At 36.8% G+C, this 14,339-nt stretch overlaps 1 protein-coding gene across 1 annotated transcript in view; it reads right to left on the reverse strand.

The window, feature by feature from the left end:
• Positions 1 to 14,339, reverse strand: part of SLC9A9 (solute carrier family 9 member A9) — a 170,537-nt gene that overhangs the window by 91,883 nt on the left and 64,315 nt on the right. Inside the window, exons 7-9 of the mRNA XM_071752167.1 lie at positions 11,644 to 11,782; positions 10,740 to 10,845; positions 1,251 to 1,339 (exon numbers count right to left, since the gene is read on the reverse strand). Coding sequence (XP_071608268.1) covers positions 1,251 to 1,339; positions 10,740 to 10,845; positions 11,644 to 11,782 — 334 coding nt within the window. The remainder of the gene's footprint in view (positions 1 to 1,250; positions 1,340 to 10,739; positions 10,846 to 11,643; positions 11,783 to 14,339) is intronic.

Genomic DNA, 14,339 nt, shown 5'->3' on the forward strand with positions numbered 1-14,339 from the left:
CTAGATCACGCAGACGAATCCCTGAAAAAGCCTTCCATTTGAATTGGAAGTTATATGCAAGGCTAGTAAAGGCATATTTAATTCAGTATTTCTGCAAAATAGAAACAATTCTATAGTATTTATAAATGTTATTCTCCTGTGATACAGTTGTCAGAGAAAGGTTTTTTGCTAGAAGACTTTTTTGAAAGTATGGAAAACACCTTTGCTGGTGTGAAGAAGTGTAATTAACAAGACTTATCCTGTTCACCAGCTAGCTTTATTCTGGAAGTACTGATCAGAAACTTTTTTGTGCTTTCAAGTCTGAGAGAGTCTGACAGTTGAACAGATGCTGAGGCCAGAATTTTTTCTATCAAACTGTTTTTGATAGAAAATTGGATTTTTGATTAAATTGAGATGCTCAAGAAGCAATGAATACTGTATGTAAAATTCCCAGTGCTGAAAACAGGAACTGGTGGAAAGCTACCAGATTCCATCAAGAAAGTTATAATCAGACCATACATTTCTATTGTATTCTAGGGGATAGATTTTCTACAACTTGGGGTTCTGGGGACAGACAAGTCAAGACTTAAAAGGGTAGAAAACTACATTTAAATGACTTCTTACAGGATCTAGGTAGCAGTGAAGGGGTCTAAAATTTCTCCTTATGCTGAAAAGTATTTTGAACATTGCAGTGTAATATATCTAATACTGGCAACAGACCCAAGTTTTAAAAATAATTACAATTGCACTACTTACCTTTTCAAACAGAAAACAGATTACCAAATTTCTCTTACCTCTGAAATCTAAGTAACACAATGGAAAAAATTCACTATCTTTTTAATTATGCCAGATTTTTAATGAGGCAGAAATGAAATGTCATTGCTCAAATCTGTGACCCAGACTGCAGTTTCTAGAGTCCCTTTACAAAAATCCATATGGATCCAATGTCTTAGACCCTCTCTTATTTACCAGAGCTTTTTCATTTTCTTAACTTTACAGCAATTTTAATGGAAGCTTTTGTAAGCTGTTATCTCCTTGCCCTTCATCTCCTTGATTAATGCTTCAGGTCTCTTGAGAAGAACAGGTTCTTTTATTTTTCCCTTATCTGAAGAACTGTTACTATTTTTCTGGCAAAATCTCTAGTCTTTCACCTAATTAAGACATTAGCCTCTGGCTTTGCACTAACAAAATCCCATCCAGCTATATTCCAGGACCTTTGTCTTTCCCTTACACCAGCTGCAGATGTGCAGTCAGTTATTTCCATGCCCTACCTGCTTAGTTCTCATTTTGGAATCTGGTGACAGATTGTTGTAGGTATAATGGGCCTGTGTGACTCCGCAGAAAAGTACTGCCACAATACCTGAAATTCAAAGAATAAACAGTGTTAGATGCTTCTGTTTTGTGTCAGATGGTTGCATAAAAGAGCTAATTTGGCTGTTAAAATTTGTTTTTTTAACAAAAGAACTTTAAGATATTAAGAGCACCTTTTAAACAAACTAAAATGTTTTTATTTGCTATTGAATCTTCTATGTGGTCCATCATTCACGTAATTTTCACTGCTGTGTCTTTGGCCTAAAACTGTAGAAAATTTGCTTGAATTAACACATGGTAACATCTGACAGTAATCTGACTGACAGCTAGGAGAGGCCAACATCGTTGCAACATGAAGGACTTCAGACTATTTTAAAATTCTGGCAGAGGCTGAAAAGGAAAGGAATTTTTTTTTAATTACTGTACTGGTTTGAGAGCACTTGGTTTTCAATGACAGGGAAAGTCACTTCAGTCAGTGCCTGACTGCCTTATCATAAGCAGCATGTAACAATGTGCAGTGTGCACAACAACACTTAACCATGATGCTCTGGCAGAGGAAAGCTGCTTTGCTCAGGGTGCCCAGGTCGCTGACTGTAGCCACACTGCAGTAAGTATATTTCTCTGCCTGTGGAAGGTCTTGAGCAGGGCAGCAGGTTTGCCAAGAGGAGTAACAACAGCAACAATAATAACAACAATAATAATGTGTATTATACTGGTATTTCTTATTTTTTAATGTTTTTGCCCTGGACCTAATTGACTAAAACCATGGAGTAACTTCACTGTAATGCAGTGTTGTAACTGAAGTAGCTGATAAGATCGTAGCTGAAATTTCCTGATAAAGATAGATAAGGCAGAAGAAACCCACACAGGGAGAAAACGGAGACCAAAAATAAGTGTCTGCCAGTAATCATATGTAAATGCCCACAGAGGAGAAATGCTTGTGCTTTTTCTTAAACTTGGGGCATGTCTACACAGATAATTATTTACTCAACAGCTCAGGGCTCCTTCATGTCCGTTCCAATCATCATTTCCCTGACCACCACCTCTCCCCTCCCTCCCTGTCATCTTTCCTGAATCACATGGAGCGTGCAAGTTCTGCTGGGTTCCTGGATGCACACCATGTGAACAGCAGCTGGTTTTAGCTGGTTTTGAACATTACCAGCCTGCAATGGCATCACTGCATACATGTGATCTCTGGGGCTCATGTTCAGGCAGTTTTCTACCACTGAATTCACAGTTCTTTAGTTCTTGTGCCTTTTAGCTTCTCTTATTCACTACCTCCTCTCTAAAAGCCACAACATGCCCTAATTAGCATTTTAGTTCTGCTTCCTCATGGGCTGCTCTGCAAATTATTCAGTAATTTTTAGCTCATAGGCTGCTGAAAAGTAGTGAAATAACACTGATCAATGCTAGGAAACACACCGAGGCAACAAAGCAAGACAAGAGATACTTGTCCAGGGGAAGGCAATTTTCATCCTTGTAATGTAGTGAATGCAGAGCTTTCTCTGCATTTACTGGGTTAAGCTAGCATAAACTGAAGCATAGAAACCACTGAGCATGAAGTAGAATTATGAAAATAATCCCAGTCTATGTATTCAGTCCTGGACTTGAAACTGAATAAAGCTTCTTCCAGAATGGTGACTCTCCCGAATTTATAAAGACCATCAAGAAGAGGCTCAGAATTGGGGCAGAACCTACAGTGCTGCAGGATTTAGGATGGCAGAAGTGATGTAAAAGAATATGCTTTCTTAAAAGGAGTAGTAGAAACAGGCCAGGATCACAAAGTCACAGGGAAAATGGATGGTAATGTACTGAACAAGTGTAACAAGCATCAAGTGAAAGTGGTGGTGCCTTGATAGGTTCTTTAATAGACTCGGCCAAGCCTCTAAATGTTTGAATTTTAGCAGCAAGAGGATCCTGGATGTAAGTGAAATCTCCTCCTCCCATAAAGCAAGGTGTAGATAAGGAAACATGGCAAAGTAAAAATTCAGATAATGCTGACTTGATTTCATTTGAGGGAGTACATGGTGGGAAGAGCATGATGCCACAGACTATTTAAAGTTATTATTGCCTTACCATGTCTTTCTCAAATTTCTGACCCTCTTTGGGTTGCTAATGGTAGAAATATTGTCCAACAAAATCCAACTTTTTTACTTGGAATCCTCTCTTGTTTCTGGGAAGAACTGAGGCCTGGCATTAGCATGCCTTAAAAAAAAAAAAAAAAAAAAAAAAAAAAAAAAAAAAAAAGTATGGAGTAAAAATTTCTGACATGGATTTGGCATCAGAAAGAAAATAAGAAAGCAAACCTTGTGTTTGTTTGGTTTTGGGTTTTTTTTCCCTCCAAACCACTGAAGAAGTTTTCTTCACTTCTGGGTTCTCTCTATATCGTAAATTTACCTGTACTTCCACAGATCAAAGCCTCTGAGGCCAAAAGAAATCCAACTGAGCTTTAACAGCTCTGCCTGTTTTTTTAAAATTTATTTTTAATGTCTGTTTTAATTTTTTTTTTCTAACTGCAGTTAAAATTCTTTGCAGTAAATAATGTGAGTGCTGAGATTGCCACTGCCTAGATACTTTCCAGGCAGTTCATGCTTTTGTGAGGTCTAATGGTTCTCTTAAATGTGTCTAAGTCTTTTTTCTCAGTTAATATTTGATTGAGTGGAGCTGTTCTGGGGGCTTAAAAAATTCTCAAGAAATAAATAACATGGAATGGGATGCTCAAATGATGGAATTTCAGTTAAAATACAGCCAATCAGTAATGTTGCTAAGTGTCACTAGCCCCAGGCTCAGTAACAGGAACGGAGATAAGAGTTTCTGATTCATTTTCTTCTACGTGAATCATCATCATGCCAAGTCTTGCAGTTTTAAAATGGAAAAAACTATCATTATAAGGTGTTTTTTTTTGACTGTGAAGAAATTGTTAATTATGGTTAGTGAGAGAACTGAGAGCAGCATGAGGAATTAAGTGGCCTAAATTTGGCTTCACATTAGGAAAAAATTATGTGAACCATGCAATTTTGCAAGTGTAGAAACCAGATAGGCTGTTTGCAGAGAACAGGGGTGGTGGTGGTGGGTGGGGGAATGCAATGAGATATTTCAATTGTTGCAATCCAAGCTTAATATGTACCAGCCAGGCCTCTTGCAAGGAATGCTTCATCAAAAGGCTTGGCAAAAATTCTTTGTAATGTGTTTCCATAAAAATGATTACTTAAGAGTAAGGACCAAGTACACACTTAATGCAAATACTGAGGAAAGATAAATACCTAAAGAGGCAAACACAGAACCTTTCAGTTAGAAGGAAATCAATCTAGGTTCCTTTGTAAGACCCCTAAAGGTGGATTTTGAAGTTAGATGGGTTGAAAAATACTGTATGAACTGTGTATGGCATATAAATTAGCTTGTTAAGTTTTTGCAGGCTTTCTCTCACAGTGAAACAGACAAAACCAAGTAGAGCAATACTGGAATTGTAAACAGGAGGTATTGAGTAGATGCAGGGAGAAAGAGTAAGATGGCCCTTTTACCAGTCCTGAGTGCTCAGAGCCCAAAAAAGGCCCAAAAGCAAAGCAAAACAAAATCATAGAACCAACCAAAAAAAACCCCAAAACCCCAACATGATGAAAAAGCCCCAAACAACCCACAAACCTCTACCTTCTGGGGAAGCAGGAGAGTGGGTAAAGGGTATAACTTCATTTGAAAAGATCTATAGGTATACTGACTGGTTTAAATTCTGACTTCAGGTCATTCCAGAGCCTCAGGGATGCCTCTCAATTGATGCAGAGTGTACCCCAAATCCCACAGTACAACAAGGAACAGGAACAGGTCTTTCGTCAAAAGCAGTGAAATGTGGGGAAAAGAGAACAGTGAAGAGCTGGCTACCAAAGAAATTATTTCCATCAGATAACATTTACTTTGGAGTCATATTTATGTCAGAGTATCTCCACATCACCTACAGGGCACATCCCAGTGAATAGTGAATATGTGACTGGCAGGAAATGAGGCACTGCCTTCTGCATCACATTTTTGCAGTGACAAGGCTGTAAGACCAATAGCAGCAATATCCCTGCTCACTGTTTTCACTGAGGGTATAAAGTGTGACTGATCATTTCTTTTTTTATCCTGAAGCAGTGATTCAAGGCTTCTTTCACCAGCCTTGTACCAATGCAGAACCAAAAATGGTGCTTTGTTCATGAGGCTTTCATCTCTGAAGTTGCCTGAGGTTGATTTTAGGTTGAAGTGACAGAAAGACAGAGCTGAGGAAGTTTTTAGGCCCTCATCTGAGGAAGGACCATTGGTACTGCACCTGGTGGCTTCAAGTGAGCCCTGACCTTCAGTGTTGTATTTTTGAATCCCCAAATGAGTTGCTGAATTCAATTAGGTTGGAACTTCTATGGTGAGACACATCAGATTTTATTCTAGACATGATACGAGAGCTTACCCTGTTTTCTCTGAACCTATTACTAGGAATAACAACTCACTATGCTGATTTTATGCCTAACACTGTGCTAGATTTTGTCACCTTTCTCTTCTCTTACTCTCTTAAAAGACTCTATCTGCAAGAAGATTTAAATGAGGCAGACACAAGCACTGATTCAAATGTGTGCATCATCTGATCAAATGATGCTGTTGAAAGGGTGAATGGGATAACTGAAACTGCACAGTGTTGGATCTAGCTTGTGTGTCAGCAAAGTATATTTAGACCTTCCTCCAAAGTACAGGATCCACCTGACATTCCTCATTTCAGGATATCACTAAGACTCATCCAGAGCCATCTCTGAAGTCCTACTGACAATTAATGGTTAGTAATTTGTGGCAAACTCTCCCAGTTGTCATCTGTCTCTGTACAGCAGTGTAGATATCATCATCTTATTTATGAAGAGCCAGATTTCTTTATTAGACTCTTTCCTCCTAGGAGTGGCAGAACTGCAGCTTTTAGAGATCTGAAGACTCCTTTTGACCTAGAAACCAAGCTACCCTTTCTCCCTTGTTACTGGAGGGAGTCTGCCTGCTTCTCTGTATGACACAACATGGCACATTACTTATGAATAAAGGAAAGAAAATGACAAAGTTTAGAATTTAAACCTCAGAATAGCTTTCTTTTGTAGAATAATGTCTGTCCTCTGAACTAAACCAACCTGCATTGTGTTCATAGTGTTCAGAACTGCAGACAGAAATGTTTTGGTGGATCCCTTCTGAATGTCATACAACAAGAACCGGTCACAACATTTAAACAAAACAATGAGGTAGATGATGGATCCAAGATAAATTACAGCAAACGGACAGAGACAGTGAAAAGGCATGAGAACAAATGCAATCTGTCAGCACTAGTAAAGGAAATGGAAGTTGGTGACATTTGTTCTTCCCATGTCCTAAATACTAAGATAGCACAATACTCCCCCAGTGAGAGACCAGATCTTTGGACTTGTCCTGGGCACAGCAGTCATAATAAGCTGCTTATTTAATTTTGGAGGAAAAGTTTTCTCACTAAGAAAACTGGCCTTTCCTGGGACCCCCTAAACAGGATGGCAGATGTCAGACATTTCACAAAGTGTTCAGATGAGAATTCCTAAGAGTGAGGAGATGAGTAATTTATTATAAAAGATTGTTTCATTTATAATGATCAGAAAACAGTAATTTTGGGCTGGGCTTTGCAAAACAGTAAAGGAACAAAGATGATTCCCTGCAGCATTGTTTTCATAAAGATCTATTGTTTTTCTTAGCTTCAAGGCACAAATCATGGGCGTGTAATATTAGAGGCAGTTGGCCATTATTTTGATGGTTTGATACATTCTATTACTTTGAAGTATGCATTAATTGAATATATGAATGCAAATAAATTAACATATATATATTTGAGTGTGGTTTTGCAGGTACATTAATATTTTTATTTGATTATCTACTTTAGTTAAAACAGCTTTAGATAGTGAGGGTCTAACCAAGGTGAACATTAAATCTCCATGTACATCATGGAATCTTGCACAATTAGCAAATTTTGTAAATCATAAAGCAAGAGAACAAGCAATTAAAAAATGTAAGATGTACTTTCCTCATTTATTCTTACAAGTGTTTAATTTAAATTATTTATGATGTTTTTCATAGCCTACTAGTATATTGTGTAATGAAGGCTGAAAATTAAAGCAACTATATTGACACTGACTTTACAGCTTCACTCAGCAGTCAGGAATGATATACTTCAGGGCAAATCAGAAAGTGCACAAATTAGATTCTACTGTATAAAAATCAATTTATCACGCAAATGTCACAGCTTGATGGTAATAGCTATAAGATTAGTAACTGTAACATTACTTTATGATTTACAGTTATCAGTATAACAATAATCGTGTAGACATCCCAGACTTAGATTTTGTTTTGCTAGTTTGATCACATCCATTTTTCAATCATAGGCCCATATATTGTGTATATATTGTAAAAAGTTGTGATATCTTTACTTACAGGGACAAAGTATTTTGTAAAATGTTGACCTGAACTACACTTTTATTCACATTTTATTTATAAAAATCTTTAAGCCAAACAAGTGAGCTTTACCACCTCCTATACCTACAGAAAAATTAGTGTAGCCCGTTATATATAATTTATGGCATGCTTCAACATTAGACATCAAAAGGCTCATAGTGATTGAAGAACAAGTGTGGAAAGTATTATAAGAATAAATTTACTTTGCAATTGCATTACTTAATAGCTATGGGGAAATACTGATGTCCACTGTTAATCCTTTGAAGTTCATCTAGAAGGAGTGAACAGAGGAAACACAATATCCAAGGAAAATGAAGATGAATACAGGCACATGTGTAAAATGGCTCAAGTTAATTTTTGAAGTGAGCCTTACTGAAGTCAAAGACTTCAAAGTAGGAACTGAGCTCATTGGATGGAGTGGTCCAGCATGGTCACTGCATGGTTACAATGCTCTCTTTATTCTAAAGACTCCTTTTGAGGATAGAGACACTTGACTGTAAAACCAGATGATATATGCATTAAGTGCAAAAAAAGGCAAAGCAAGTAGGCTGGAAAAGACTGGAAATGATAGAGTATGAATTAAGAGCTGAGTGTGTTCAGAAGGATGACTGATATTCCCCAGGGCTCCCTGTGCCTTCTGCAGCAGGTGCTTTGTGCATCACATCCTTGTGAAGGAGACTGCAATTTACACAGATTTCCTTAGCATGGCCCTGAGAAATCAGAGGCACCTTTGACATCTATGCCTCCTACAGAATCTCAGTTGAAAATTTCTTAACCAATACAGTAATTTTCTGGCTGAACTGAAAAGGAGGGAAGTTGGAGCTTTCAGATGAGACTGAAAGAAGATGAAAGCAACATAAAAACTGGTTAAACCTGATGACTAAAAATATCTACTCTAAAGTTTAATGTCAGCACAAATAAGGTCAATACATTTCCAAAACACCTTTGAACTTCTGAAGCTACAAGAAAGACTCCATGAGGTTTTTTTCACTGGAACAAGTTCTGACAAAAGGCTTTCACAGAAATTAAATGATAGAACTCAAGTGATAAAACTTTCAAGATTCAACTTTGCCTCCTATCAAAAGTTTAATTAAATGGTTTTGTAATTAAATCATTTCTACCTCAAACTCAGAACACACCAGTGAAAAAAAGATGAGTGACAGACCTAAAAGGGCTTGTTATATTACTCTTGGAATTTATGTATTGGCATAGCTATTCTCTTCTAACAGTTCCTTTATTTATAAGAAACTGATACATCTCCTTAAAACTTAATTTTTTCTCTTTTATGGGAACTTTACTCTGGTTCCACTCTTTCTCTGGCTCTCCCTCAGTCCATTTAAAATTCCTTACAATGGCTACCCTAAAAACCATCCGTGGTATTCAATAATTAAGTCTTTTATTTCAGACATTTTATATATTGCAAAAGAAAAAAGAAATGAAACACTCTTTAGAGTGACTACTGAGAGACACAATGCTGTCTGTGTGATCACATTTGCAGTATGCAAAAAAGACTCAAGCCAACTATTTTTTTGTCTGGACATATGGTCCGTTCCTGTACCCAAAAATGGAGGTTACCTTTGACGCAGCACCTCAGACTCTGAAAGATATCAGTGTTTTCCTTACAAATCTACTTTTTGAGTATAATGTGTAACATCAGTTGGGCATTGGCTGAAACATAGCACTGTTGTTTTCAGCTGGGAATGTCTTAAAACAGTCTTTCCTTGGAATTCATTGGATTAAGAAATTGTAATCCCCAGTAGGAGGCAAGTGACTAATGATCATCCTTATTTACTTCCATTTTTATGTAGTAATCATTTCACATTTTGAAGAGACGATAAAAATAAAGGAAATGGACTCTTGTTCCAGCTGGTATCCGGTTAGCTCTGTGTGACAGAACACCTCTATTTTGTTCCATTAATGTGCTCCTCTTATTGTTCATTGGTGTAAAGATTTTGTCATTTAGCAAATCTGCATATTTAATGAGGCAAAGATGCCAGAAGGTGCAGATGTTTATACTCATTCAGAAATATTTTTGTTTTGTGGCTAATATTAAAAAAGTAGTGTGCTGGCTCCACTGAAGTCAGTAGAATTAAAACTGTTTACTACAAAAGGCTTTAAACAGTTTTCAAACAAAACAGTGTGGGCAGCACTAACAACCCATTAAGCAATTTTCTTCTCCTCACTTTCCTTGACATTAACTAGAGCACTGGATTTCAGAGGTGCCACCATCAAGAACATCAAAATGATTGAATTCTTGTGAACTTTGTTCTTTCAGATCACACTATACAATAGGTTGCTGTCAAGGAAAATTATATCTATTTACAACTTATGCTAAATTTCTGTGGAGTCTTTAAGTTGGAAAAAGCAGTCCCTGAGCATGTATTTGATTATGATAGCACAATGTATCAACAAAGCCTCAGTCAGATCATGGGTTTTTCTACCCATCACTGGGACATGACTGTATTTCCTCTTTTGCAGAAGCCATTTACAGAGGCACACTGAGCAAGATGAGGTGTTTTTTAAATCCAAAAGTGGCTGCATATTGAGGATTATTTTGTCATCTGCTTAGCTGCTGACAGCTGTGGAAAAGGGAGGAGGGCATGCAGTGCATGCAGAGGGCCACATAATCTCCTGGCAAAACCATGGAACTGTGTATTTGCTTCTTCATACCTACCATCATCTTTGGTCCTATAGCTGAGTAGAAAACAGTGGGATCAAAAATAGGACTAATAGAAATGGGACAATGTAAGGATGGAGGTGGAGAAACGCTGAGGACTTTAGCCTGATCTAATAAGTCATTGTCTGGAAAAACTATTCAGTATCTCTACAGAGTTATTCTTAAAGTTGAACTCATCTCCAATATAGGAGTGGCTTTTAGAAGATTTATGTATGATATCATACCCAAAATAAACATGCAGTTTTCTCACACTAGAGGCATACTATGAAACTGCTTTTATTTACTAAGATGAAACGTTTACCTGTAAGTCCAGCAGCTTCTGCTGATAAGAAGGCACTCCAGGACAGGAGGAAAAACAAACCTGTCTCCAACATAGGGAATTCACATAGTTTAGTAAATTTTGTCAAGTGATAATACATTATTAAGGAATAACAAAAACCCAACTGTTTTGTAGCTAAAATTGCCCCAGCCTGACAAAGGATGAAAGAAAGGGCGCTCCCCCACCATAGCCATCTAAACAAGTTGAATTTAGAAACAAATGCAAAGCTTCTACATTATCTTAAAGAGGAAAATCCAGCACAGGCTTTAAACAGGTGAATTGTACAAGGTGCCTATTAGTGGTTTTTGAACTTACGCCCAATTGGTTGTGTTTTACAATCTTTTCCCAGAAAAGAGGGTCAAGAAAGTAATCTTGTCTAGTTTTGTAAACCAATTGGCATTTGTTTATCAATGCAAGATAGACAAAATTCCTGCTTTTTCTATGGTACTGTTTTAAAGGAAGAACTGTAAAACAAGCAAAAGTCAGGACAACAGTTATGCATTTTATTTCTAGTTTAGGTGAACTGACTGACTTGATTTGTAGTATATTGTTTGCCATGTCTGTAGTTCATACATAAATTGCTGTAGGCTATGAATTAATGTTTTAACCTCAATATACCTCCAAATACTTTCCTGAAAATGTAATTGTTTACAAATAGAAAAACAGAGCTTAGAATTTTGCCTAATGTTAAAAAGAAATTTGCATGTTAAGTTCTTTGTGGATTCTGCTAAGTGAAATTTCTTGTCAATTCATGATTTGGCTGTTTGCAGTCTTGAATCAACAATGAAAGGTTTGTCCTCGAACTAAAGATGGTCAGTAAGAAATATCACATATTTTTTCTAACATATATGGATTTTTCTCTCTGAAAAAAACCCATAAAGGATATTAAAGCTGTGACAACAGCATAAGATGATCCCATGGCAAAAGATCCAGCAAAGATCCCCAGGAAATTTCCCACTGACTGGAAGAAAGCAGCAGCATCAAATGCATTAGGATTCTCCTTAGGACTGTAAATGGATATAGAGCTGAAAAGAAAACAAAGGGTAACAGATAAAAAAAAAGAATAATTAATTCAATCATATAGTTATGATATTGGAGTCAATAATTGTAAATGAACATTTATAGGGACAAGGCAAGGCAAGGCTTCTCTGGTCTGATAGCAGATGAGAGAGCAAAACAGATGAAACCTTGAGGGTAAATGTTTTTTTTCAAGCTATCAAACGGGAAATCAATAGTCTGCTACCAGTTGGTAAACATTTTTATACTTGAAGTGCCATAAAGAATATTGTTTCCAGGCCACCTAAACATTAAAAGGTGGTAGGTGTATCAGAAAACTGCAGGGAAAATAGATAACTTTGAATTATTTATTGGCCTTATGTCTTCAGAGCAGTTATATATTCACAAATATTTTTTATAAAAAGTGCAGCTTTATGGCTGAGGTTCAAATGGGTAGCACAAATCACAAAAGGTACCAAATCTGAGGCAGCTATCTTCTCGTAAACTACCTAGAATTTCCCTTCTTGGTGTAACCTTTCATAAATAGAGATGAAAGCATAAGATGAGCTCAGCTTTAGGAAACCTTGTGGTGGACAGAATGAATGTTGTCCCACAGAAAAAAACTGCTGTAGTTGTCAAAGGTCATCTCCAGTACTCTACCCCTGAGTAATGCCATAAACAGTATTTTTGATGCCACTAAAGAGAAGGCTGTGTGCTAAAACATTTTTTAGTTTCAGGGGTTTTATTGCCACTAGTCAGTTACTGCCCAGAACACTTGTAATACTAAATATGTATGCCTTTTTTTCTTGTTGAATTCAGCGGATACATAATAGCCTTAAGCCTCCAAAACTAATTAAGCAACATTTTAGATCTCTGTGGTTCTGTTGCTTTCAGTAGTCTAGGTCTTTTACATTCATAATCAAAGAAAATTTACTGAGCTTGGCATTGTATTCCAGAAAGCAGCTTGGATTGCTGGAAAATGGTTGGTATTTTATGCATTAAAATTTCAGAATGTTTAAAATGTTTTGAATATTTTAAGCTTCTCCATTTTAAGAACGTGATGTCTTCCATCTGGAGATGAGGCTTAGAGATGAAGCTCTCTTTGGAAGATTTTCTTAGCAGTTGCATTCATTTAGGAATCTCCAAATAACATAAAGGCCTGTGAAAACAGATCTTGTGCTTTCGGTCTGTAAAAAAGGCACAGGGATTCTAAAGGCATTTGGTAGAGCACTGCTGAATATGAGTGGTGAATACTAATGTAATCCAACAGAAATTACTAGGCACTAAAATCTGATATACAGTGATGAGCACCACCACAAAACTAGTGAGATAATTTGTAGCAGAAAGTGCTGTTAATATAAGTACCCAGAATAATGTTTCCAAAGGAAATGCTAAGTGACATGGTGCTGTTGAAATTTCAGTCTTTTTTCAATTGTGACTCTCTAAGATCAGGGTTGGTTACAATACTTTTCTTCTCTTGCCTTCAGATGATTCTTGAAATGTTTGTAATCTCTGACCTGTGCAAAAATTGTTGGTTTGCAATCCATATGTAATGAAGATCTATAACAAGCAATTGATATATTCTCTAAACTGATGGAATAGCTCTATGAAAGGAAATTCTGTCAGCTGTGATACTGTATTTTTATAGCCTACTGTATTTTGTATACTTGAGGAGGGCTTCAGCTACTTTCTTTAAATCTGACATGGAGTGAAAGTTTAGTAGTCAAATGTAAGCTATAGCCATTGCTTGACTTTTTATTAGGTATGTTAACCTTGAGGCAAGAAAAGCTGACTTTGTTTTTAGAGTTCAAGTTTGTCTTACAATTTGTCAACAGCTTTCAGTTCTTGAGAAAACTAGAAGAAAGCATCTTATTCTTAATCTGGTGGCTCATTCCCACCAGGATTTTTTTTCTACGCATTAAGTCCCCCAGATCCCATGATTTTTTAAAAGCACTATAACAACCCTACTAACTGTGGTTACTTTGCAGAAATAAGGTTTCCACACTGCTCAAGGAGTATTTGGTTCTGGTTTTGGCTTTGCCTTATTCTGTACTGGAGCTGTTATTTCTTCTTCTGTGTTTCTCGTTTAACACTAACTTTTAACCCTTTCAAGCATCTAAAAATACATACTGATCTCCCTGATATTTTTTCTATATAAACTGTATTCAACAGAACATAATTTTGTCCTATTTGTTCCAGTACTTTGCCAAGCCAATGCTTTGACCTAAAAGAAAAATTGCAAGGTTTATCGCTGGAGAGAACCATAATTAAACTTAGAGTGCTCTGGTCTTCCTTTTTCTCAGAGAGCAGTCCAAGAAGCATGCTGGCATGACTTGCCATTTCTGCTATCTGCTTTCTGTGCCTGATACAAAAGGGGTTGATAGCAGTTTATTAACAAGCAGTGTGTGAAAGTTTGATACCGAATTTGAAGCTGTGTTTAGATTTTGAATATTAGAGGTTTTCTAATTGTTGAATTAGTATAAGAAAAACATGGGTATGTTTCTATAAATTTTTATCAGAGGTGGCATAAGCAAATCCTGAAAAATAAATGCATTTAGAAACTATTTCATAGCTTGGTAAGTGATA

The sequence above is a fragment of the Heliangelus exortis genome, chromosome 9 (genome assembly GCF_036169615.1).
Source record: "Heliangelus exortis chromosome 9, bHelExo1.hap1, whole genome shotgun sequence".
NCBI classification, from domain to species: Eukaryota; Metazoa; Chordata; class Aves; order Apodiformes; family Trochilidae; genus Heliangelus; species Heliangelus exortis.